At 50.5% G+C, this 24,313-nt stretch overlaps 1 protein-coding gene across 1 annotated transcript; it reads left to right on the plus strand.

Annotated features, from left to right (window-relative positions):
* Window positions 1–1,749: 1,749 nt before the first annotated feature.
* Sertad4 (SERTA domain containing 4) lies at window positions 1,750–12,700 on the plus strand. The gene is made up of 4 exons (XM_059280306.1): window positions 1,750–2,020; window positions 6,214–6,405; window positions 7,409–7,524; window positions 9,996–12,700. The coding sequence occupies exons 2-4, from the start codon at window positions 6,231–6,233 to the stop codon at window positions 10,842–10,844; spliced, it is 1,140 nt and encodes a 379-aa protein (XP_059136289.1). The 5' UTR covers window positions 1,750–2,020; window positions 6,214–6,230; the 3' UTR covers window positions 10,845–12,700.
* The last annotated feature ends 11,613 nt before the right edge of the window (window positions 12,701–24,313 follow it).

A 24,313-nucleotide genomic window follows, 5' to 3' on the forward strand; every position in this document is an offset into this window, starting at 1 on the left:
TTAAATGCTATAAAACTTTAATATGGGGAGATAAAAACAATAATAAGCCATGCCTCCAAGCCCCACATTTAGTTCTTTATTTGAGCAACAGGATAAGCAGTTTTAGGTTCGTATTTAGATTCCCAAATGTTGCGCTGCTTTAAATGCAGTTATGCCTTGCCTTGCCTCCCTTCACTCAGATGGAAAGTAGGCTCTACCCTCAGCCTGGAGGTGGGACTCTCACTGATTGAAGAAAAAAAAAAAATCATCTTTAAAATTCTGAAATCATCATCTAACTGTCTGTATTGGCATGAGCCAGGGTAATTTAACATGGTTTGGAATGAAGCCAAGACGGATACTCAATGCCCAGCTTCAGGTGTGCAACCCTGGACTGTTTCAGAAAAACTGAAATAAGTTGGCCATAGCCTCCGGTTTTCAGAACTGTTCTCGGCGTCTCAATACCCTAAGAATCTTTGTGTCTTTGATGCACAAAGTTCAATAGAAACACCTTCTAAATAGATCAGTCCTAATGATGGTTAATATTTGCTGCTTTATTAAATAAAGCACATTTGCTTTAAAAAAAGAAAAAGAAAGAAAATTTACTTAGCTGCATGTCAGTCACCCAAATTTTGAGTGTACAAATGAAATGGAAAACATTTATTACACAAATTTAATTACAATTCTAGGAAATAAACATGCAAATCAGACGGAGTGCAATCTGCAGGCACTGATCCTCATCCCGGTTCCTGCCTTTCTTCCCCAGGCCTGCAGTCGGTGCACCTCCTGGATTGCAGTCAGAGGCCTGGCTCTTGCAGGCGGGAGGATCACGGTTTTAAAGAGGCGCATCTGGCCATAGCAGCAGTCTCCAGTCTTCCTAACACCTCCGCAAGTGCCCTTCCAGGCTTTGTTAGGCTACCTCCTGTAAGCCTCTACATTCCTCGCACCTCAAGTGACCTCTCCATCATGGAGGGTCCCCAGACAGGATTTATGAATTAAATTTGTTTTGTGTTGTTGTTTTGTTTTGAAGAAAAAAAGGGAGCCACGCTTGGTCGCGCATGTCTTTCATCTTAGCACTTGGGAGGCAGAGGCAAGCAGATCTCTATAAGTTCAAGGCCAGCCTGGTCTACACAGTGAGACCCTGTTTCAAAAACAAAACAACAACAAAACCCCACACAAAAGCCAGCTCTAACTGAATCCACCACAAGAAGGGGTTAGGGAAATCACTATTTGCAAAATAAAGTGACTTCTGCCACAGCCTCTCCACCAAGGGCAAGCTTCTTCACTAGTTTTGTTTTTGTTTTTCTTGGAGGTTTCCCCCGCGGGGATCCTCACCCGGGAGCTGCCAGTTCACGTGGAGGCAGGACGAGTACTGCCTTGTTACACCCGGGCTGCAGGGGAAGGGAGCGGGCGGGCGGGGGAGCGCAAAGGCTCAGTCCAGCTCCGACATCTGTTTCTCATCTCCAAGTGCTGTACAGAGGGGAAGAAAGTCTTTAGCAAAGGGTGGGAAAGGCACAGAATTTTTTTTTTAATCACATGCACATACAATAAGAAAACTAAACCGAAATTTAAAAAATAGACAAGACGTCTGGGCAGTTTGCGGTGAATGCTTCGCGCACTGCAGCCCCTGCCCCGGGCGGGCTGCGCGCGTGGGGTCCGGGCTGCTGGCGGGAGCAGCCCGCGCGGCCCCGAGGGCGGAGGCGGAGCGGGGGCGGAGGCAGGGCGGGCGGGGGCGCGGCGCCCTGCGAGCTGGCAGAGCGGAGGGAGGCGGGGAGCGCGCTTGTCAGGTTCCCTCTCGCCCCGGGGGCATCCAGCAGAGCCGGGCTCGGAAATCCGCGGGGAAATGGCAAACAGGATTGACGGGTTTCTCGCGCTCCTCGCCAGACACAGCGGCTTATTTCCATAACCGTCTGCGGCGGCGGCGGCGGCGGGACCTGCGGGGACCTCGGCCGCCGCGCACCGGGCCACGCCGACAGGGCCCGGGAGGCGCGTGGGCAGCGGCGGCCGCGCGGAGGACGGCGGCGGCTAGAGCGCGGTGCGCGCGGTAAGAGCCGCGACCCCAGGGCGCGCGAGGGCAGGGAGGGTCGCGCGTGGGGCCGGGGCGCTGCTGGACACAGCGGGGCGCGGGGGCGGCGCGCGCTCTCCAGGGCCGCGCGCCCTTCCCCGGAGCAGCGGCGTGCACGAGGCGACCCGGGCGGTCGGCGGAGACCCCCATATCGGCGAGTCGGGTGTCCCCGGGTGGCAGGAGGGTCGGCCCGGGGCCGGGAGGGTAGGGAGGAGGGCCTGCGGGTCTCAGGGGCGCGCGCTCCGTGGAACAAGGCGCCGCTGCCGAAGCTGACACCTTGTGTCCCCCGCCACCTCCGCGCCCGCCCTGCTCCCGGCTGCGGGCGGCGCTGTCCTCGGCTCACCTTCCCGCGGGCTACGAGGCCCACGCCCCCGCCTCTGCCAGCCTCCTTGGCCCCGCAACTTTCCGGAGCGCCTGGCCGCAGGAACGGGGCACCAAGGTCCACCCTGGCCCCAGCGGCGCGCACGGCGCAGGCGGCCGCGGCTCGGCGAAGGACCCTGGCAGCTGCGGGCTGGAGTGCGGCCCCGCCAGCCGCCGTGAGTCATAGCCTTGGAATCCCACCTTGGCGAGTATTTCCCATAGAAGGAAACTTGGTTTTTAGAAGGAGAGCGAATAATCATAGCCCTTATTCTTCAGGAGAGGCACTGGGCTCCGGTACCTTGGAAGACTACTTGCCTTTGTTCCCAGACACTTGGGCTGTTTACTTTTCCCTGCGGCCTGCGTCTGGCCGGACGGTGCCCTCTGTCCGGGAAAGGGGCTTAAGGGCATGGCACCAGTCTCCAGGGTGCGTCTGGGTAAGACCCTGGGTAAGGGACCCGTCACACCCTAGCACCCCACCTTGGGCCTGGGCTGAGAGAGCTGACCCTAAAGCTTCCAGTAGGGAACCTCTGACCTCCTTAGTTCCCCACACCTGCATTCCCAACCCCAACACCGGACCTAGAGCTCTTAGCCTCCTGGGACCGCCGCTGGCCAGTGCACTTCCCGAATCACCACAGGGACCTGCAAAAAGCGGCACCTGTCGGGTTTGGAGCATTGAAGGGTTTTGTTCTAACCATCCAGCTCCTACCTCCAACATTGGGTGAATTGGACAAACTGTTGAGATCCTGTCTGGGACGATTTGGAGTCAGTGGGTGAGGAAATCTCTTGGCTCCCCAAGACAGAGCTCTGCAGTTCTATGGACCGCCCTGCGTAGCTGCGGTCCCTCCATGCTATCCAGGGCTGGACTCTGTCTTCCAGCTGTCTACATGCTCCTTTATAAAACGATCTGTAATTCCCAGTGTCAGGAAGAGGAAGGATGATCCTTCTGCTGTGCGGTTTTGTTTCTCCGTAGCTTGTGAGGTTCCTGGCACCACTGAACCACGGCAGCCTCTCCTTTTAGCACCATAATGGCTTCGCCCGGAAAAACCAAACGGTATAGAAATGCCTGTATGAGGAACATTGGATAGAAACACTGACTCTTGGCCTCCAGCCTTGTGAGGGTGCTTTGGTGGGGGGTCATTCCACAGCATCACCCCAGGGACCAAACGGGCACAGCAGCCTGAGGGCTACAAGTTAGAGCATTAACACTCTCAATTTTAATCCTCTCATTTCTGATCTTAAAACACAATCTTTATCATATACACCATTGTGTCTGTATTTCATAGTAACAGCATGAACTTGTGAACTGGGACTTCTGGGTTCCATAGCAGAAGACCCATGCTCAACCAGCACTATCCAGCCCAGTGTCTCATGCACACTACTCTTGCCTCCCTAATTGGTTAACATCAGTGTGAGTTCTAAATAGACCAGGAAGGCTCAATTGCAGACTCTCCTCCCCCCTCCCAAGTAGTCCCAGCTCATTCATGTTTTATTCCAGCTTAAATAAATCACTTGCAGAACCCAGCCTCTCCCATTTAGGATCTTGTGTATAACAGTTTCTAATTTGAAAAAGAAAAACTTGCTGAAATTAGATGTTATAAACAAAAGAAACAGCCACGCCAAAAACTATTATGCCACATTTCAAGTTCAAATGCATAACGATGGATTTCATATGTTGTGAACAATGCTAACAGATAGAAGCCCTGAGAGTCTTAACAACGGAAAAGCTGCTCCCCAAGTCATTAGAATATAAACAAACTCTGACTACGGTAAAGCAGCCCAGGGCCCATTAATGTCCTATTAAGCAAAGGTAATTGCTGCCAGGAGCCTGGCAGGGCTTCTCCTTCTTTAGGGGCATGGGTTTATCAACCTGCTTTTGTTTATATGTAATAAAAGTTCCACCAGGGAAAGGCTTGGATCCTCTTTCCTGAACCCACCCCAGGAGTGAGTGTGAATTCCAAGTTGTCTGTCCCGGCTCTGGCTTCTCTGGATATAGATGTCTTTTAGACTAGGTTAAGAAACTAGTGTTTCAGTGATTCTTTGTTTGGCTGAAGAGTTTGAGGGGGAAGAAAGCAAAGGGCTGAATTGGTTAAACTGATGAAGGCACATTTCTTTGTTGATGACTAAAAGAATGAAATAAATGGTATCGCCCACCGTTTCTTGATAGAGAGTTGTTTTATACATACACTCACACAACACAACACAACACAACACACGTCCTGTGCACACGTCCTCTTTCTCTAAGGTGTTTCTGGTATCTCTTTGGAAAGAAAAATGGAAAGGTAAACTCCAAAGCCCAAGTCAGCTATACCCTAGTTCTACCCATTGAGTAGAGACCCGGCCCTGTCTCATGATGCAGGGCTGAGGCTGAGAGTCTGCTGCCAGTAGTCGCTCTGGTAGCCAGAGGACTTGACTGTAAGACAAGGACAAGTTCACCCTTGCCCTAGCCTGAAGGCAGAGGAATGAAGTGGGCTCTCGCTATAAAAGAAAATCCATCTTCAGCAAGCAGGCCTGACATCCCCACGTCAGCGACAGACCTGTATAACACAAGTGAGCCATGCAGGGCTGGAGGGCCTATAACAGTGATTCTCAACATGTGGGTCTCGACCCCTTAAGTGGTAGTCAATCAGCCTTTTCACAGGGGTCACCTAAGACCATCAGAAAACATAGATACTTACATCACAATTCATGACAGTAGCAAAATTGTAGTTACGAAGTAGCAATGAGATAATTTTATGGTTGGGGTCACCACACCTTGAGGAACTGTGTTAAAGGTCACAGAGTGAGGAAGGTTGAGAACCACTGCCCTAAAGGAACCAGGAATCAGAGGTGCTGGGTCTGCTCTCCGGCCTGTGGCCCCACACTCTTTTTCTCCCTGAAACATACTCTTGACCCTATCTTGAGGGTCAACACTGAGTCCCATGGAAGTGGCCCTGTAGCCTGGATTACACAGGGTCAGGGAGTACCACAGAGCATCGGAGGCTTAGGCTGGCTCCCTGCAGTTCTGAGGTCAGGGTGGGAACCAGAGAGTAGGGCGGTGATGTGTTGACTCTTGGAAAGTTCCTGCCTTGCATCTGGCTTTGCAGTTTAAAGAGTTGCTGGCTGCCTCTGCCCGGAGCCCTGGCTCCTGTTTAATATTCTGCTGCCTGGTTGATGTTGTGCTTGGCTCCTGTGGGACTGCAACTCACGGCTGGAAACGGGAGCCAATTTTCTGTCTTCATCTCGCAGTGTTTTGACTGGAGGCAGATCCAGTTCAGGCCGATCGGGGCTGTGGAAACAACTACCGAGTGTCTGCTTCACCCCGGGAGGAGAGAGTGTGGCCGAGGAACTGGGAAGAGAGCAGAGTGCTGGGAGGACCCGAGGGACTTCTGCCCTGCCCCCGCCCCCCACTGATCAGCAGATTTCATCAAAGGGGACTCCTAGGGGCTTGAATAGAAAATTGATTTCACCTTATTAATAGAAAGGAGGCACAGGGGCCTGGCCCTTCCTCTTAGAGGTACATTTGTAAGGTCAGGAGGAAAATGCGTTTGGGAGGCAGAGCAACTGTCTGAGGGCGGAGGGGAGCTGAGAACAATAAGGAGCGGGCTCTGGAGGTCCTCCCTGAGATGCAGGCTGCCAGTTGCGGTGGCCTAGCTGATGGCAGCAAGAGTTTGCTAAGTGTCCTTGGAAAAACAATCTGCTGGTTGGGATGAAGGGGCGGGATGGAAAGTGAAAGCCTCCCCAAGCACAGGGTGATGCAGAGACCATCCTCAGGCTGACTCCTAACCAGGGCTGTTTGTCTGTCCCACCTCACACACCCCTCTTTTTTTTTCCAGATCCGGGGCTGTCAGCGATGACGCTGGTTCTGTCCATGAATAGATTCTGTGAGCCCATTGTCTCAGAAGGAGCTGCTGAAATTGCCGGGTACCAAACGCTATGGGAGGCTGACAGCTACAGAGGTGCAAGCCCCCCAGGGCCAGCGCAGGTTCCTTTGCGGGGAGACGGGGGAGCCAGCCCACAACTGGCAGGTATTGCCTTTGGCCTTCTCCTTAGGAGGTGGTGTCTAGTCAGGCCCGGGGCTGGGCTCCTTGGGAAGGCCTCCTTACCTGCTCTGCAGTCCTGTGGAGGTCCTGAAACAATGTGTTTTTCTTAATAAGGGACTGAACTAGATACCAAGAGTCGGGGTTCAGGGTCTGTCCCGTGGAAGTGAGTGGTCCTCAGGGATGTACAGCTCACAGGCCCCACGTGCAGAGCTCTGTCCCACGAGGCATAAAGGAGTCTGCACCCCTGCCACAGCTTCAAGCTGCTGCTCTTCATGAACCACATGGTTGACAAGAAAATAGAAATATGTTCTTCTGGGCTTTAATTCTAATGGTCTCAAATAAGTTCCTTTGAGTTTTTATGCAGTGATAGGTCTTTCTTTTTTTCTTTTAAAAAAGAAACTGAAGTAAAAGCCTCATGAAAGTCTAGTTTCTGAAAAGATTTTAAAGCCCTCAGAGGAGGCCCTGCTCTGTTCTTGGTTGGTGTGTTAACATTTCCAGAGTTAAACAGAATTTAATTACTACAAATTTTAAGCTTTCATCTATAATTTTGTGTTTCAAAAGAAAAACTATTATAACTCAATGTATGTGTGCGCGTTTGTTTATTAACCCCGAAAGTGATTCATGCGCACGCTTCACCACCTCTGTGAGGTGTGAGTCAAGCTGGTGTCGCTTCAGGTGGGCCACACTCCCCCTACCATCCTTGGAGTCTACGGTTTGCCTGTACAGACAGTTAAGATCCCAAGCAGTTAGTAAATACCGAAAGGTGGGTGACATTTCCCTCTAAGGCTGCCTAGAAATCTTTACCTTCCCAGGCGCACAGGAGTCAGTCTGCTAGCAACTATGAAGACAGATGTTTGTTTTTCATCACTGCGTGTACAGACAGGGATGTAGCCAAGTTATCCACTAGAGGGAAAGGAAATGAAAGTATTTTGCTTGGCGCACCTCTGGCAGGCCTGGTGTCATTTGTCTATCTGATTTATTACCGCAGGATCACATTACAGGGGAATTCCAAATCCTATAAGCACATCCAAGGTCACATACTTCAAGAGGAAGTATGCAGAAGAGGAGGATCTTCACCCACCACTCAGCAGCTGCAGCCATAAAGTACGTTTTAAATAGTAGTTATTTTATTAACAGTTACAATGCCTCGTAGCACTTGCTTGAACCATTTTCAGACATTAAATTGTTCCACCTAAGCAGTAGAAGAGAGCAACTTCTTTGTGAGGCGCTACATCACTTTTGGGGGAGCCTGTACTGGATAGTTTTATGTCAATTGTCACAAGCCACAGTCATCTCAGAGGAAGGAGCCTCAATTAACAAAATGCCTCCATGTAAGAGCTGGCTGTACACAAGTCTGTAGGGTATTTTCTTAATTAATGGTCAATGGGGGAGGGCCCAGCCCATTATGGGTGGTGTCATCCTTGGGCTGTGGCCCTGGGTTCTATTAAGAAAGCATGCTGAGCAAGCCATGAGGAGCAAGCACTGGCTCTACGTAGAGCAGCACCCCTCTACGGCCTCTGCATCAGCTCCTGCCTCCAGGTTCCTGACCTGCTTGAGTTCCTGTCCTGACTTCCTTTAGTGATGGACTACAGTGTGGAAGTATAAGCTGAATAAACCCTTTCTTCCCCGACTTGCTTTGGTCATGTGTTTCATCAAAGCAATAATAACCCTAACTAGGACAGGGCCTGTGTTACTTTTCACAAGTACTTGAAGAAAGAACTAAAAAGAGATTCTCTGCCCAGAAATAATAAAAAGTCTGTAAGGAAGCACACATCTTTTTGCCTGTGGTTTAATATTCCTGGGCTGCATTGAGGACTAGGGCTGCTCTGTGGTATCATGTGTTGGAAGATGCGCTTGGCTTTCCTGACCCTAGTCTGAGCTCTGCCATGAGGCTGCTGCTGTGTGCTGGTTAGGGTGGTTGTCCAGGGGTTTTCCTGACCTCCTGAGGGTCAGTGTCTTGTCGCTTGGATATGTGCATAGAACAGGCATGCTGTTTGTGATACATCCTGACACAGGTCAAGTTTGCTAAAGTTCAGAATTAATTCCTAAGGAAGGACCAAAGTAAGAAAATAACACAGTGGGGAAATGGTGAGAAGTGGGCATCTAAGTGTTGGTTCTTTTTCCTCTGTGATACCTTCCCTTCAGAACCCCACTGACCTTATCAGTGAGGAGTAGCTAGAGCCTGGTGGCCAGATGCTGAGCTCTTCAGTTCAGCTTCTGCCAGGTCCCTGGCCCCAGCCCTCCTCAGCCTTTAGAAGTTGCTTTTGCCTGTTTGTAAGGAGGCAGCCGTGTTGATGCGTTTAGTTTCTGTGCTGTGTCTGTATCAGCTTTCCATTTGCTACTGGGATGTGCCAGATGCGTGGCACATCCTGTAATTCCAGCTCTTGAAAGGCAGAGCAAGTTCAGAAAGTTCAAAGCCTACTTGGGCTACATTGTGAGTTCTGGGGCAGCCTAGGCTGCATAGCATGGCCATGTTTTAAGTTAACAATAGCAACAATTTCTAAAGGACCATCCTTCACCCAGTGACAGCCCCACACAGCCCAGGACTGCATCCCCATCCCTAGTTTCTGTCTGCATCTGTCTTTCCTGTCAGCTCCACAAGCCAACAGGTCCTACCTAACCTAGCCTCATTAACTGCAGTTGCCCTCTTAATGGAACAGGGCGTGTTGCAGGTGTGAAACCCCAAAAGTGTTCCTTAGTATCCCAGTCCAAACTTTGACATGTGCCCATTAGAACCTGCATCTCGAATCTTTAAAAAGCATGTCCTGGGGCTGAGAAATGGCTCAGCAGTTAAGAGCACTGGCAGATGACCTTTGCAGATGGCCTGAGTTCTCTCCCTAGCATCCATTTGGCAGCTCAAACTGTCTATGACTCTAATTCCAGGGCATCCAGTGCCCTTTGCTGGCCTCTCTCAGTGGGAACCAGGTACTCACATAGTACCAGACAGACATGCTAGCAAACACTCAAAACACATAAAAATAATCTTTCAGCCAGTAGGGATGGCACAGGCCTTAATCCCAGCACTCAGGTGGCAGAGGCAGGCAGATCTCTGTGAGTTCAAGGCAAGCTTGGTCTACATAGTGAGTTCCAGGACAGCCAAGGATATATAATAGAGAGGTCCTGTCTCAAAAAAAATAAAATAATAGTAATGTAAATCTTTTAAAAAATAGATAATAACTTTCAAACATACTGCTGTGAGATGCATGAGTGTGCCTCTGCACACAGACATGTGAAATACAGCTTGATGGATTTCAACCAGAGCACTCCTTGTCACCAATAGTCAGGCTAACCTGAGTCCTCCCTGTGCTGCCTCAGGTCATCTGCCCCTTACCCCACAGCAGCTGCCAGACTGACTTCTGACAGCTCTGGTCGACTGTCTCAGCATCTCCTTCACTGGACGAGCCTCCTGGCTGGGCCCTGCTGAGGTCCACCTAGTGACTGGATCCTCTCTGACATACCCGGGAGTCAGGAAACGGGGCTATGGGATGTGCACAGCAGTGTGGCTAGCCTCTAACTGGGCGATGATACTTTCACCAACTTCGTTTCCTAAGCTTCCTCCTGTCTCTGATTTTTAGACCATCTCCATTTTTGAGGAGCGAGCGCACATCCTGTACATGTCTTTGGAGAAGCTCAGGTTCATCGATGACCCGGAAGTGTACCTGCGGAGATCCGTCCTTATCAACAACCTGATGAAGAGGATCCATGGGGAGATCCTCATGCAGAACAGCTGGTGCCTCCCTGCCTGCTCCCTTGGTGGCACCTCCGCCCAAGAGTGGTTCCTGGCTCAAGACTGTCCTTACCGGAAACGGCCCCGCGTGGCCAAAGAGGAGTGGGAAAAGTTCCACACTTGCTGTTTTTATCAGGAGTGTGGGGGTCACTGCCTGGATCTGCCCCTTTCTGTCAATGCTGATGTTGGGAGCGCTTCAGCTGCTGCCACAGCCACACCCCCCTCCTCCTCCCCACCCACCTCCTCCCCATCCTCCTCTTCTTCCTCACCCACCTCCTCCCCACCCACTTCCTCCCCACCCTCCTCTCCCTCCTCCTCCTCCTCTTCCCCTCTGCCCTTGGCTAGTTGCTCCCACCATGTAGACTTTGATATAGGCAGTGCACCTGTTTATAAGAGCGATGGCCAGATACCTGCCAGTGAGATCTTTGTCACTAATGTTAGGTCCCTTGGTGTCCAGGAAAAGGCCAAATCCAACGATGGGAAAGTAAGTCACGACAGCCACAGAGACGGTGATGCCATCAGCCGAGAACCTCTTGGGAGCGACCTTGATTTTGAGTGCAAAGGCCAATTTTATGATTATTTTGAGACCGGATATAACGAGAAAAACCACGTGAGTGAGTCTTGGAAAAAGTCTTTGAGGAAAAAGGAGCTTTCCCCAAGCAACAAACTGTGCTGCAGCAAAGGAAGTAAGATGTGACCGACCTTCCTCCCACCGGCACCTGGACGCACGCACACACAGCATGACCAAGTTTTATTTTGAATGGATTTTGTAGTTTTGTACAACTGATAAAATTATGCAGTGAACACACTGTGGTGTTTCACTGCCTGGAGAGCAGATTGCACAAAACATCTGTACAATAGGCATCCACAAGCCACTTACTAATGTGATTTTGCCAAGGAAAGCCAACTTCATGTTTGAAAGTATAGCTTAGTTTTCTTAAAAAAAAAAAAAAAATCAGTAGATTAGGTTGAGGACAACATGCCCCTGTTATATTCCCACCGCCCCTCCAAAAAGCCCACCGATAGCCAAGACAAGTTCAACTTGTTTGCCAGTTAATTAGGTAGTTACTTGGTAAACAAATCATTATAACCAGCAGAGCTGTCTGCTTCTTCAATGTGATACAGTATTTCTTTCTGAGTAGAAGACTGAAGACCGAAAAACAGATGACATGGTTTCATGAGTTGTGACATGTTTGTATTGGACAGGATGAGACGAAATGAAACACACCTACCATACCCTGCGAGCTCCTAGCTTCCGTATGATGGTAATGGATGACTAGAGAGGTGGTGTACAGGGCTGTCTTTGATGGGGTGAGTAGAGAGGTAGCGTACAGGGCCGTCTTTGATGGGGTGAGTAGGGAGGTGTACAGGGCTGTCTTTGATGGGATGAGTAGGGAGGTGGTGCAGAGGGTGGTCTTAATGGGAGGACAAGGAAAGTGGTGTACAGGGCCAGTTTGATGATGGGCTGATAGGGAGGTGTGGTGTACAGGGCGATCTTGGGTGCCTTACTTTATCTTAATTTTTGCCAGTGTGAAAATTAAGGATAAATCAGAGCTACAGCAGGGATTTAACACATAGGAAAAAAACACACAGGGTGGATCCATTCGGTTTGGAAACTTAACTTTGAACTATTGTGTTCAACTTTTGATTCACCATCCTCTTCCTCCTTTGTTTTTGACGCCCAGTGGCTGTGGATCTGAGATTTTGGGTAGAGATGGAGGAGACAGTAGGGAAGGCCATTGGGACAGTGAAAGCTGCCTGGGCTTTTCCATGGCAACGCACTGTTGCTGGGTCTGGGCTTTCTGAGCTTTGGGTTGTTTTGTTTTCTTGTCCAGTGACGTTCACAGCCCGTGGCATGCGTTACATACGTTATACTTTGCCCTGTTTTGCATCATTTCATGCGTTTAGACTCTTAAGAGCATGTGGTTTCTATATGTGACTTTCGCTGTTGATTGAGAAGCACAATGTTAATAGATGACGTGGTGATCAATATGTTTTATCTTAAAGAATGTAAAGATTGTAGGTTGCGGAACGTTATTTTGGAGAAATGGGACTCGCTCGTCATTGTTGATGTGTATTTGGCCAACACACTATTCAAACAATACCTTGAATTTGCACATTGCTGCGTGTCCTCAGTGGCACTCTGGCCCAGTCCAGCCAGCTCCTCTTCATAAAATGTATTCCCATTTCCAAGGCCAAGGACTTGGGCCTTTTAAAACGGTTATTCACAGGAACCAAATGCCAAATGGAGGAAATAGGTAAGTTCTCCCACTTTCTCCAAGATGAAGCTTTTTTAATTATTGCTATTAATATTAAATAGGTCTCATTCATACAGTGTATGAGTAGATCATTTGGGAAATTGTCCGCAAGGACCAATTTTTAAAACATGTTCCTGTGTTATGGCTGAATAGTCTAGTAATGTTTTGTCCTTTATTTTCAATATTTGATGAACATTTTGGTGTTGAAATTTTAGGTGATAGATGCTAGTACATGACTGTGTTGTAATAAAGTGAGGTTTTCTTGATATATATTTATTAAAATGATAAAAAATCATTAAGTTTTTACAAATTTTATTTTAATGGCTACTTCCCCTTTCCATATTTCTCTCTATTTAAAACAAAACAAAACCCCCTCAAAATGTCTAGAAACAGTGCATGGTGACCACACGGGTGTTTAAATAGAAAAGCTCATTAAGAATGAGCCCAGTCCCGAGCTTTGTGACATGTCAGATTACGAAGACTCGTCTATAAGCCGTTTTAGCAGCCAGGGGATTGAGAGTGGTTTCCCCTTCAATCCTGCATCCATGTTTCTTAGAAGCTAACGTTTTATTTGATAAAGGGGGAGGTCTAGTTGAAGGCAAATTAATTTGTCAAACATATCAACTGTATTAAAAGTGTAGTGCTGTGCAGAGATTTAAATATGAAAGAATAGATTTGCCCTTTTGCTTTTTTAACCCCAGCATTTCCAGACAGTGTGATGATCTGGGTGTTTCCATCCTGTGTTATGTGGGATTTTAAGACAGGCTCTTCCTATGTGGCCCAGGCTGACCCCAAGCCCCTCAGCTTCTGCCTCTGCCTCCCAAGTGTTGGGATCTCAGATGCTGTTCACAAAGCCCTTTGAGTTGGCTGTGTCCGTCAGTGCTCACCTGAGCAGGCTCTGCTCAGCAGAATCTCTCCTTCACAGCATGAGAATCAGTTACTATTAGTCTTCTGGGTTTTGTTTTAGGACATTTCCAGAATAATAAGAGAAACTCCTTTTCTAAAACAAACAAAACAAAGCCAGAAGACCCTATACAGGCACCCAGATTACAGATATTTTGTGGTCAGTTTGAGTGTATGCGCGTTGCCTGTGTGGCTCCTGAGAGTCCGCGCTGTTGATCTACCCAGGCAGCACTAACTAGATCTCCCAGGTGTCCAAGGCACTCCCCATAGTGAGTGAACCCCTTAACTGGGTTCTTTGTGAAGCTTACACCATCTCCCACATAAATAAGCTGGATGTGGTGTTCACTTTTTGGTTTTTCGAGACAGGGTTTCTCTGTGTAGCTTTGGAGCCTGTCCTGTATCTCACTCTGTAGACCAGGCTGGCCTTGAACTCACAGAGATCCACCTGGCTCTGCCTCCTGAGTGCTGGTATTAAAGATCCCTGGAATATTTTTTGATGAGTCCCCCTCATCTAATTGGTGAGCTTTGAGCCACTGAGAGACTCTGTCCCAAAAACCAAGGGGACAGCTCCTGAAGCACAACATGAGGTTGACCTCTGGCCTCCACGTGCAGACATGCATGTGCACACACCACCATCCACCTACATGTGCATGTGTACACACGTGAACACAGGCATGAGATCACAAAAAAGATACATTGAAAAATCCAACCAACCAAATAACCGAAGTGGTCCTGGGCTGTTGGGTCAGAAGAGAACTCACCCAGTATGTCCACAGCTCTGGGTTCCATCCCCATCACTGCACAACAGCATGGCCCACACACCTGTAATCCCAGCTGGGGAGGCAGAGGCCAGAGGGTCGGCAGTGCAACGGCACGCCAGTGTGAAGCCAGCCTGGGATACTCAAGACCTGGTCTAGAAATCCCGCTCCCCAGCATTACTCTCCTGCAACTCAGGCTTCCTGTTTGTAGCCCAGTCCTTCCTGTCCCTTCCTTTCCAACAGTGGGTAGTTGTAGAAGATGATCCCACAAAGGCACTGTCTGCCCCGACTTTTTTTTTTTTTTTTTTTTAAGGAATTCTCTATGCAGACAGGCTGGCCTCAAGCCCACAGAGATCCTCCTGCCTCTGCCTTCCAAGTGCTGGCTTTAAAGGAGCGCTCCACCCCCAGCAACTGCCCCACTCTTAAAACCCTGTTACCTGCACTACACCTTGAAACAGTCTTAGGCTGCAGGTGCGGGGAACATGGAAGATGTGGAAAAGCTTAAAACCAGTGGAACGAACCATTTAATAACCTGTCGTTACTAGCAAAGCATCTTTGATGTGATCTTTCAAGTCAATAGATACTTAGGAGGTTCTCCTCACTACTTTGTCACGCAAGGATTCAAGCATGCAAATGAGGATGTCCGTTTTCAGATGTGGCAGTGCTGGGTACCAGGAGCCTACAGGAAGCAGACTCCAGCAGAGCATGGCCACTATCTCTCCAGTCAGAAACATGTAGCACCAATTGGCTGCACAAATTGCTTCCTTTCTGAGACTCGCAAAGCTTGAAGGAGACCCGGGCACTAGGAGATGCCAGTGTCAGGGTTGAACAGCAGACGGGTTCCCCTGCGGTTAGGTGTCCATCTCCCTCATGCAGCTGAGAGCAGACGAGGAAATGAGCTGTTCAAACCCATGTCTATGACAGATCCTTAAATGATCTTGTAGTTAAGGTTACCACATCCCTGCTGACCCAAGGGTCGGCGGTATAATGATGGAGTCTCTGTCCCACAGAACAATCCAGCAAAGAGAACAATGAAATCGGTGTTAGGTGGAGAAGAAGCTATAATGGATGACTTTCGGTAATCCCCTTTTAAGATTGCTGTGCATGTGCTGTGTGTGTGTGTGTGTGTGTGTATACATGTGTGTGCAGGTCACATACACACAGGGAATTTACAGGGCCACCTAAGGTGGTCTCGTCCCAGTCACTCTCCATTTTACTTTTTGGGACAGGGTCTGTCACTGAACTTGAAGCTTACTGATTTGGTTAGACTGGCTGGCCAGTGAGCTCCAGGGCCCCCCGTCTCTGCCTCCCCAGTACTGGGGTTACCAGCATGTGTTGCCATGCCTAGCTGTCACATGGGTGCTCAGATCTGTATGTGTGTGCAGCAAGCACATTACTGACTGGACCATCATCCCAAGATCCTCTAATTTTTGAGGTGGTGTCTCTCTGAACCTGGAGCTTCCCATTTCCGGCCAGCCCCAGGGTTTCCCGTCTGCACTCTCTCCCAGCACTGGCATTGCAGGTATGCACCACCACACACCACCACACCTGGCTTTTGATAGGGAGCCGGTATCCCTAACTGGACTGTCATGCTTGTGTGGTGAGCCTTTCCCCGTCTCCGCAGCCCCACTGCTGCGGCCCGATGCCATAGTTATTTACCACCAGGCGCCAGGCTGCTTTCCTGGAGTTACAGTTGCATTGTGTGAGCAAGGTGTGTTCTCCTCCTCGCATTACTAAAATCTCCCTGTTTGAAGTGATGTGCTCCAGGACCCGGGGTGGGACTGTTTAGAAACTGCTTGTTTATCAGTGGGAGAACTCACTCAGGAAGAGTACTTGCAAAGATGAAGTTATGAGCACTTGAGTCTCACATCCTGCCATGAAGTGCATCAGCAAGTGAGTTTAATAAAACATGCCGTCTAAAATAGCCTGTAATTTCCTGTCTCTGCATTTCCCTTTGGTATCTGTGACGGGCCGCAGAACGATGACTAAACGAAGGAGGGACTCACAGCCGAGTCTGCTGCTGGTCGCAAACCTTCCAAAAGTGGCTGAGCTCTTGTAAACAGCTCTCTGCTGGGCTATGGTTTCCCCCCACCCCTAATTTGTTAATTTTGAAAATGCAAACTACTTATTCTAGCTCGAAACACCTGCATTTGACCACAATGAAACTGATAAAAATATGAAGATGAATGAATCTTTTCTCATGTAATTTCCCTACTTCTCAATCTTTTTTTTTTTTTTTTTTAACTATTACCATGATTTAAAGTAACAAAAATCTGATTAGATGCTTTTATCTTTGGGGGCCAGGGAGAACACACATGGAAAAGAATTGTTACAGATGTTGGTTGTGAAGAGCATAGGCAGGTGTCCGCTTTGTGGGAAGGACCACACAAGCACGCTTTGGCTTGTGCTTGCCCAGGCTAGGCTGGGCTCCATCCAGGCCATTCCACGGGAGCAGCTGAGTCCTGGCATCAGACATGTGGCTGTCACTTGAACCCTGCTTGGATGGTTGTGGGAACATCTGCAGGTGCCCTCCACGGTGACCAAAGTGAAGTGTGTGAGCTGTTCTTTGTGACTCTCTCTGGTCTCCTTGCTGTCCAGGGGTGAACGGCTTGTTCTAAAGTGTACCTGGGGCAGCATTCAAACATCTCTACAAGAAGTTGAGAAACAGGCTCCCCGTGTGCCCAGAAGGAAACTGAAGACATCTCAGGAGACAGGAAAAAACATCAGAGGACTAGGTTTTCTTCCCATGCCTTCCTTCTCCAGAGCTGGGAAAGCTGCTCACGCCATTCACCAAGTCTGCAGATGTCCCCAAACCTCTCAGTGCTGAGATGGAGGTGTCACCCCAAGACACCTTCCCACTCAGTTCAGGCACAGAGGAGAGGCAGTGGCTTTCATGTAAGGCTGGAATAGAGCAGAGGCCAGAAGTGTAAGGCAGAGTTTGGGGCCTGACAGCCTGGATGCAGAGCCACACTCCGCCACTACAGCCAAGAGGGGCCCCTTACAAGGGAAAAGATACAATCTCCTAATTCCTAACTTGTCACATAGTTTGCCAAAGTTCAAGTTAATTCTGTTACCACATCAAATGGTTGGTTCCCTTAGACATAGTCTTTATTCAGGAAGAAAAAATCCCACCAAAACATGGTGCTAAATTAAACACTTCAGATGATTTAAGCTCAGTCACTCTCCTGTGTGCCCGACCTCACAGGAGAAACCAAAGCAGCATGCTAAAAGTCAAAACAGCCGGGCAATGGTGGCCAAGAGGCCGGCCTGGTCTACAGACTGAGTTCCAGACAGCCAGGGCTACATGGAGAAGAAGAAAAAAAACAACTCTGGGGTCCTGCCTTATTAGGAAGCAACTAGGATCTATTCTGCATTGTCTGATTTTCTGTTTGTTTTGGTTTGTTGGTGGTGACTCTTCTTTTTTCCTTTTTGAGACAGTCTTTTATAACCCAGACTGAAACTCACTATGTATCTGAAGATGATCCTCCTGTCTCCGAGATGACAGGCATTCACCACCACACTTGGTTTATGGTTTATGCCATGCTGAGAATCAAACCCAGGTCTCCATGCATGCTAGGCAAGCACTCTACCAACTGAGCTACACCCCCAACCCTGTGTTTTCTGCTTGTAAGAGGGAAGTTTCAATATCAGATCAAGTAGATTGGTCCTACTTCAGACTCTCAACCCTTTTTTATGTAACCTTTAAATTCATCTGATGGTGTCAGAATAGTATGCTATTCACAAAATCACATTTTCACCTGTTTCTCAGATATCTAGTTTTCCCTAAGGTGGGTATACCACTTGATTGGTAGGACCTGAGAGCAACAAGAGTTCAGTGATACTACAGCATGATAGCCCTGGGACTGCTCAGCAAGAAGCCAGACCTCTGCCTGCACCACTAGCCTCAGGAATGGCATGCCGAATACCTGCAATTTGTGTCTGCTGGGAGACATTGAGGAGCCAGAACACTACTCATTCAGTTGCAGGTTTTCCTGGAAGAGTCCTGCAGAAATGCCTCTTCAACAAGTCAAGGAAACAATGCCTCGGGGAACGTCCAGCTGGCCGAATCAATGGATTTATTGGGGGTGCTTTACCGGAGCACAGGTGGCTCAGGCAGCCCTGTGACTAAAGGTCCCATCCTGGACAGGTGGCTATACAGCATCACTGGAGTCTCCATCCCTAGTCAACCCCAAAGGCCGTGTGCAGCTAGGGGCCAAGGGTGGCTGAGTCTTGGGTAAGGGTCTGCTAACCTTTCTTCTGTAAGGGAATGTTGTAGGCTGGATCTTGTGTCTCCTGAGAGTGGCTGGAGCCAGCAATGGAGGGTGGCAGGCAGAAGACACTCAGGGAAGCCAGGATGGCCATCTCCAAGCTCTGTCTTCTCGCTGTTTGGAAAACCAACAACTAATGAAAAAAAATTCCATTTTCCAATGGCTAGAACTCCAACTAGTAAGAACCTGTAGCCAGCTCAGCCTTCACTGGTTTTAGTCAAGGTGGCTACACAAAATGGGGGTGGCATAGGTCACTCTCTGAAAGTTAACTGCAGAAAGAATCCTAAAGGAACCACTGGTCGTTTGTCCATCTGGGTGTTCAGTGACGGAATAAGTAGATGCACAGTGAGATGACCCCTGCTGTGAGCGTTATAAGAATTAATTCATTTACAACTCCAATTGTTATAGCTCTAAGCTTAATTCATTATTCTAGAATTCTCTCTCTCTCTCTCTCTCTCTCTCTCTCTCTCTCTCTCTCTCTCTCTCTCTCTCTCTCTCTCTCTCTCTGTGTGTGTGTGTGTGTGTGTGTACACACTGCCCATGACTATTCTCCGGTCGTAGCACTACATTCCTGCAGGCGGATTCGCTCGCCCCAGCTCAATGCGTTACCCCACCCTCCCCCCGCCCATTAGCCCGGCACACCCGGAGCCAGCCAGGCACAGCGCTGCTGCTCCTGGCACAAGAGCTTCTTCGCCTCCTTGCACCAGGCAGGCAGGGGACCCTGAGCCTCTTCCTCATGTTTATGCGTAATAAAATAGCCCACGTTCCCTCTGCTGCTTTATGAAGACAGTCCTTGCAGCTGTGACTGTAACTGGATTTTTCCTTACCAGCTAAGATTATGGTCCCATAACCCAATTAGTGTCATTTGGTGGTGGTCCAAGTGCCTCTCCTGCTCGGGTTTTAATTTGGGGATCCCCGGAGGCTGCACTCCACATCTGTAGCGGGCCTGCTCCTCCTCTCCCGGTATTTGCTCGAGGTTTATGGCGGGATTAGCTGTGTGGTCTGGAGGCGGCTGTCCTCTTTCATCCTCATGGCTCCGGAGCCGCCCAGAAGCCTTTTACTTTCCATCTAGCCCTGGCACCTAGAGGGCAGGCAGCCCGGGCGACTGGAAAGAATCAGAGCTCGCCCCGCAGGCCCCGGAGGCGCGGTCTTGCCGGAGTGGGGGGAGGTGCTGCTCGCTCCGCAGCGCTCACTCATCAGGACGCGCCCGCCCCATCTACACAGGGCGCAGGGTCCGCCCCGCCCCCACTCACGGGCTGGTGAGGACTGGCGAGGGCTGGCGGGGCTCAGGGCGCCCATTGTGCAGGCAGCTGGCACCAGCTGGGAAGGGAATTAACATAACAAAGAGCCAGAGCAAGCACCGCGCGGCCGGGCGGGGGCTCTGCGAAGCGCCCCGGGCTGGAGGAGCGCGCGGTCGCCTGCTGTCGGGTACCGGAGCAGCCAGCCACGCGGGGCGCAGACAGTGGGTGCAGGCGTGTGTCCCTGACGCGTGTGCATGCACATGCATGCGGGTGCGCGCCTGCCTGGAACCGCATCCCAGGCCTGGGATGTGGATGTCTGTGCCTCAACCTCACCTGCAGACACTGGGTACTGACCCACTCGGCATCCTGGCGCCCAAGTGGGCCTTGTTGTGCCTTCCTTTCCAAACGTAGTCTTTTGACTTTCACCGCCTGTTCTCAGCGGGGTCCGCACCTCGGAACCACCTAGGGAGCTTTCCCCAGCTCCAGGCCCGGCTTTCCTTCATACTCCAGACTATTTGGCCTGACCAAGGTCCCCAACGTTGTTGACTGAAGCATCCGCAGCAGAGCTGGACACCACGGGGCGCGCCCTGACCCCGACCCTAACCCAAAGCGAGAGGCCAGCGTCAGAGCAGGGGCTCGAGCCGTGGGGTTTGAGGCCTTAGAGCTTGGCCTTCGCCTCCGCTGGCTGGGGGGTCAAGGACACATTCCTGACTAGCGCTTCACAAGCTTCCCACTAGCCCGCTTCACCTCGCTTATTGCTTAGAGCCTTGCTACAGTCGGGAGGAAGAAAGCTGTCCGGATGGGAAAGCTCAACTGAACTAGGTAGACAGACAGAAGGACGGACAGACTAGGTAGACAGACGGACGGACGGACAGACTGACAAAAACCAAAGCACTGTTTTTAGGCTACTGCCAGGCCTCCGGGTCCCTTGGAGGTCTCCTGTGGGGACTGTAGGTAGGAGTCAGGCTCATCAGGACCCGCAACTCACGAAGAGGACACTGCCCAGATGCGGAAGCTGTGCCACTTTCGTTCGACCTTGGTGACCCCGGCCTCGCGGGTCCCAGTCCTCTCCAAACTCCATCTCCCCGCGGGGAAAGACGAAGGGGCGAGCCCCCCACCGGCCTCCCGCAGCTGCGCTGCCCCAGGAAGGTGGGGAGGAAGCGCCGCCGCGGGAACCGGGGCGCCTCCGGCCTTACCCAGCCTCGCGCTTCCTCCTGGCTCCGGAGCCAGGCGTCTGTGAACCCCACTGCCACAGGCTGACTGGGTGGCTCCCCAGAAGGGGGAGAGAGACTGAGAACAGCTGCCCGGCCCCGCCATCCCGAAGCTCTGAGTTACCCTCAGGCCCGGGTTCTGAGAATGAGCTCCAGATGCCTTAGAACGCGCAGCTTCAAGAGGGGCCTGGGCCCCCGAGGTCACCACCCAGGACCACGTTCCGGCCTCACCGTAGGGATGTAAGCTCAGGGGAGTCAGGGACTCAGCAGGGTTCACTACAGTTCAAGTGGCTACCCTTGCGGGCAGAGCCCAGAGAATGCTGGGTGCTAACGTCCCCAGGACTGTTTTGCCTTATAAACTCCCAGCTTAGCGTGTCAGATAGTCCGGAAAAGGGGAGAAGATGGAACCCCTGGCCCTCAACTTGAGGCGAATCCCGTCCGAGGTTAGCCGCCAGGCAGGTGACCTGGGCGCTTTGCAAGGACTTGGTGTCGGCTACTGCTGTTGTTGAGTTCAGAATTCTCGCGGGTCCTAACCACTGTGTTTATTCTCAATAAATGGTTTCTTAATAATCGTTTTAATTAGCAAAAAGGCTGTCTTATTAAAGCTAATTAAAGGCAATTTGGGAACCTTATTTTCATACAATCATAAAATTAGAGGAACAAGAGGGTAGAGAAATGGGAAATGCCTCTCGCTGCCGTGCTGAGGGTGCGTGGAGACGCTGGCAAAGGTCCCTAACCCCAAGGCAGGCCTGAGGGGCAGGGGTACCCAGTCGGTAAACTGAATCCCAAATATAGGTGTAGCTGAGGACAGTGCAGAAGGGATCCTCTGCCCATATCTTCCTTGTGGCATCTCAGAGACATCCAACCTACCCACCCTCCCCTTCCCCTTCCCTCCCTGCTCTGTTAGTTCCCTCCTGAGTTATCTTCCTGTTGAGAAAGAAGACACTTTTTTCCACCCCTACCACTGCACCAGCTGCTGGAGAATGCCAGGACTCACCCTTGCCCAGCCGCACAACCTCCATCTGGTGTTGCCTCCTAGCCATTGTAGGGTGACTGCCCCGTGTCACGAGCTTCCCAGGTGCTTGGAACCTCTTGGACCTGGCTTTGTGTCCTCCAAACCTTAGCCTAGGTTTCTTCCCAACCAAACCTTCTGCTGGCTGTGGGGACCTGCACATCCTCCTCTGCTGACCTCGGCCTTGGCCTTCCCCTTGCTTTTCACTTAGCCTGGGATAACCTCTCCCAGCCTTCATATCACAAACAAACAAACACCACTTCCTCTCATGGTCTTCATGTCCTACAGAGCTTTCTACAGTCTCTATAGGCATGTTTCCATGACCTAATGCTACAGTCCTGTTTGTCTGTTTTTGCTTCAAGTGGCTGTCATTTTAGAAAAGCATTATATAACTATAACTTTGGGGATCCAGAGACCTCACTCCAGCCCTGCCTTCACATGACTTTAAAGACTGAAGCAAGGCCTCGTCTTCTCTGAACTCTGGTCTTCATCAGTAGAGGAGGCTCATCTCAGGAGGATATCTGTACAGCATACCCCGTTGTTGCTGGAGTGTGGGGCCGCCATGCAGACACACCTCTCCACAGTGCAGACACTCACTGTCGTAAGCGGTTTCAGGACAGTTTAGGAAGTGTGAGTCCACAGGGAAGAGCATCTGAACTGGCTCCATCCAGTCTCATCTCTAGAGATCCTCAAGGCCTGCCTTCCATCCCTTTTCTCCAGTCCTCTTTCCAAACGCCTGGACAGACTCTTCAGGGGTCCAGTTTATGTGTTTATAGTGGCACACTCTGTCCACATCTCATGTCAGAACTCTGCAAAAAAGCCACAGGGCAGGGTTTTGGTTCCTTGCTTTCATTTTTAAGCTTTAAAACAATGTGTATGTGTGAGCCTTGTGTTTGTGGGTGCCTATATAGGCCAGAAGAGCTGATCCCTTGGAGCTGGAGTTACAGGCTGTTGTGAACTACCTGATGTGGGTGAGGGGAACCAAACTCAGGTTCTCCAGAAAAACAGTCCTCTCCAGCCCCCTTGCCTCCTTGTTTAAGGTTTTCCAACCTCCTTCCATTGAGGACCTCCTTGTAAAGGATTCGTTCTCGCAAGATGCCCCCACTTCTAAGTGCTCCCTAGAAAATACCCTACAACCCCCAGAATTCTTGCCTATCCTTAGAAATCCAGTTTGGTGGACTTTGCAAGCCAAACCTTGTGTTTCTCCTTAGGTGTTGCTTGGGGGCCCCAGACATGAGCGGGGGGGGGGTCCTTTCTTTCACCCCATCCCACCCTCCAGAATTCTCTGGCCGAAACCTGAGCAGTGGCAAAGCGGTCCAGGCTAAGCGTTTAGCTGCCAATTCTCAAAGCAATCGTTAAATTAGAGGCTTTGGCCTCCATGGCAGCTGCTGTCACCAGAAAATGTTTAGTAGGGGATGCTCACTAGAGGAAAAGGCAAGCCGGTGGCATTTGGATTCTGACCGGTGTATACTCTGACCTTCTCCAGGGCTGTACCTGGAGCAGAAATGCCACAAAAATAATCAGCACATGCATGCCCCGCGCACCAAGCACAGTGGTCATTTTTCTCCATCACGGGCACAAAAGAGCCATGTTTCCATCCCTGAGTATTACCTGCAGTGTCTGTCCACCGTAGCGTCCACTGGGGCTGGAGCTACTCTGGCTGGCATGATTAAAGCCCGAGTTACACGACAGTGACTTCACTTTCAAGGAGCTAGAAAAACCTGTACAGGACCCCTGGGGCGGGACACAGGCTCCTCAGAATGCTCCTTTTAACAAAGTTGTCATGAAATCCAATTAACCAGCTGGAAGGCTAGCGTGGGCAGGCCTCCTCGGGGTTAATAAATAATAGAACATGCCCTGTATCTGAAAGAGCCTGTCTGTGGCAAGCTTGGAGACCAAGACAGCACTCCCTGCAGAAAACACGGGCACCATAACCCCTGCTCTGTGAGTCTCGCAGTGAAGGTCCCTGAGAGGCACATGCCTCCCACCCCCAGGAACCACTCTTATCAATAAGCCCTAGGGATGAGAGGTCGGGGGCCCTGGAAATAGGAAACAGCCTTAGGCTGGGTGTGATGGTGCACACCTTTAATCCCAGCACTCAGGAGGCAGAGGCAGGAGGATCTCTGTGAGTTTGAGGCCAACCTGATTTACAAAGTGAGTTCCAGGACAGCCAGGGCTGCTACACAGAGAAACCCTGTCAGGGTTGAGAGGATGGGGGAGAGCCTTAGGATGGGTTAGCAGCCTTGGCTCAATTCTAGGTCTGACTCATTTTCCCATGAGGTGTTCAGAGACCCCTGCTCTTGCCCTTTTCATAGTGAGAAGCAGCTCTTACTCCGTAGCTGACCTCTGAGTGGGCTTTCTGCTTTTGCTAGGTCAGCCAGCTCTGTTCAGTGGAAAGACAATTTGGACCACAGATATTGCGGTGATTTGAGTGAAAATGGCTTAGTTAGGAGGTGTGGCCTTGTTGGAGGAAGTGTGTCACTATGGGGGTGGGCTTGGAGGTTTCAGATGTTCA

Source organism: Peromyscus eremicus, chromosome 15 (assembly GCF_949786415.1).
Source record: "Peromyscus eremicus chromosome 15, PerEre_H2_v1, whole genome shotgun sequence".
In the NCBI taxonomy this organism is placed as follows: Eukaryota; Metazoa; Chordata; class Mammalia; order Rodentia; family Cricetidae; genus Peromyscus; species Peromyscus eremicus.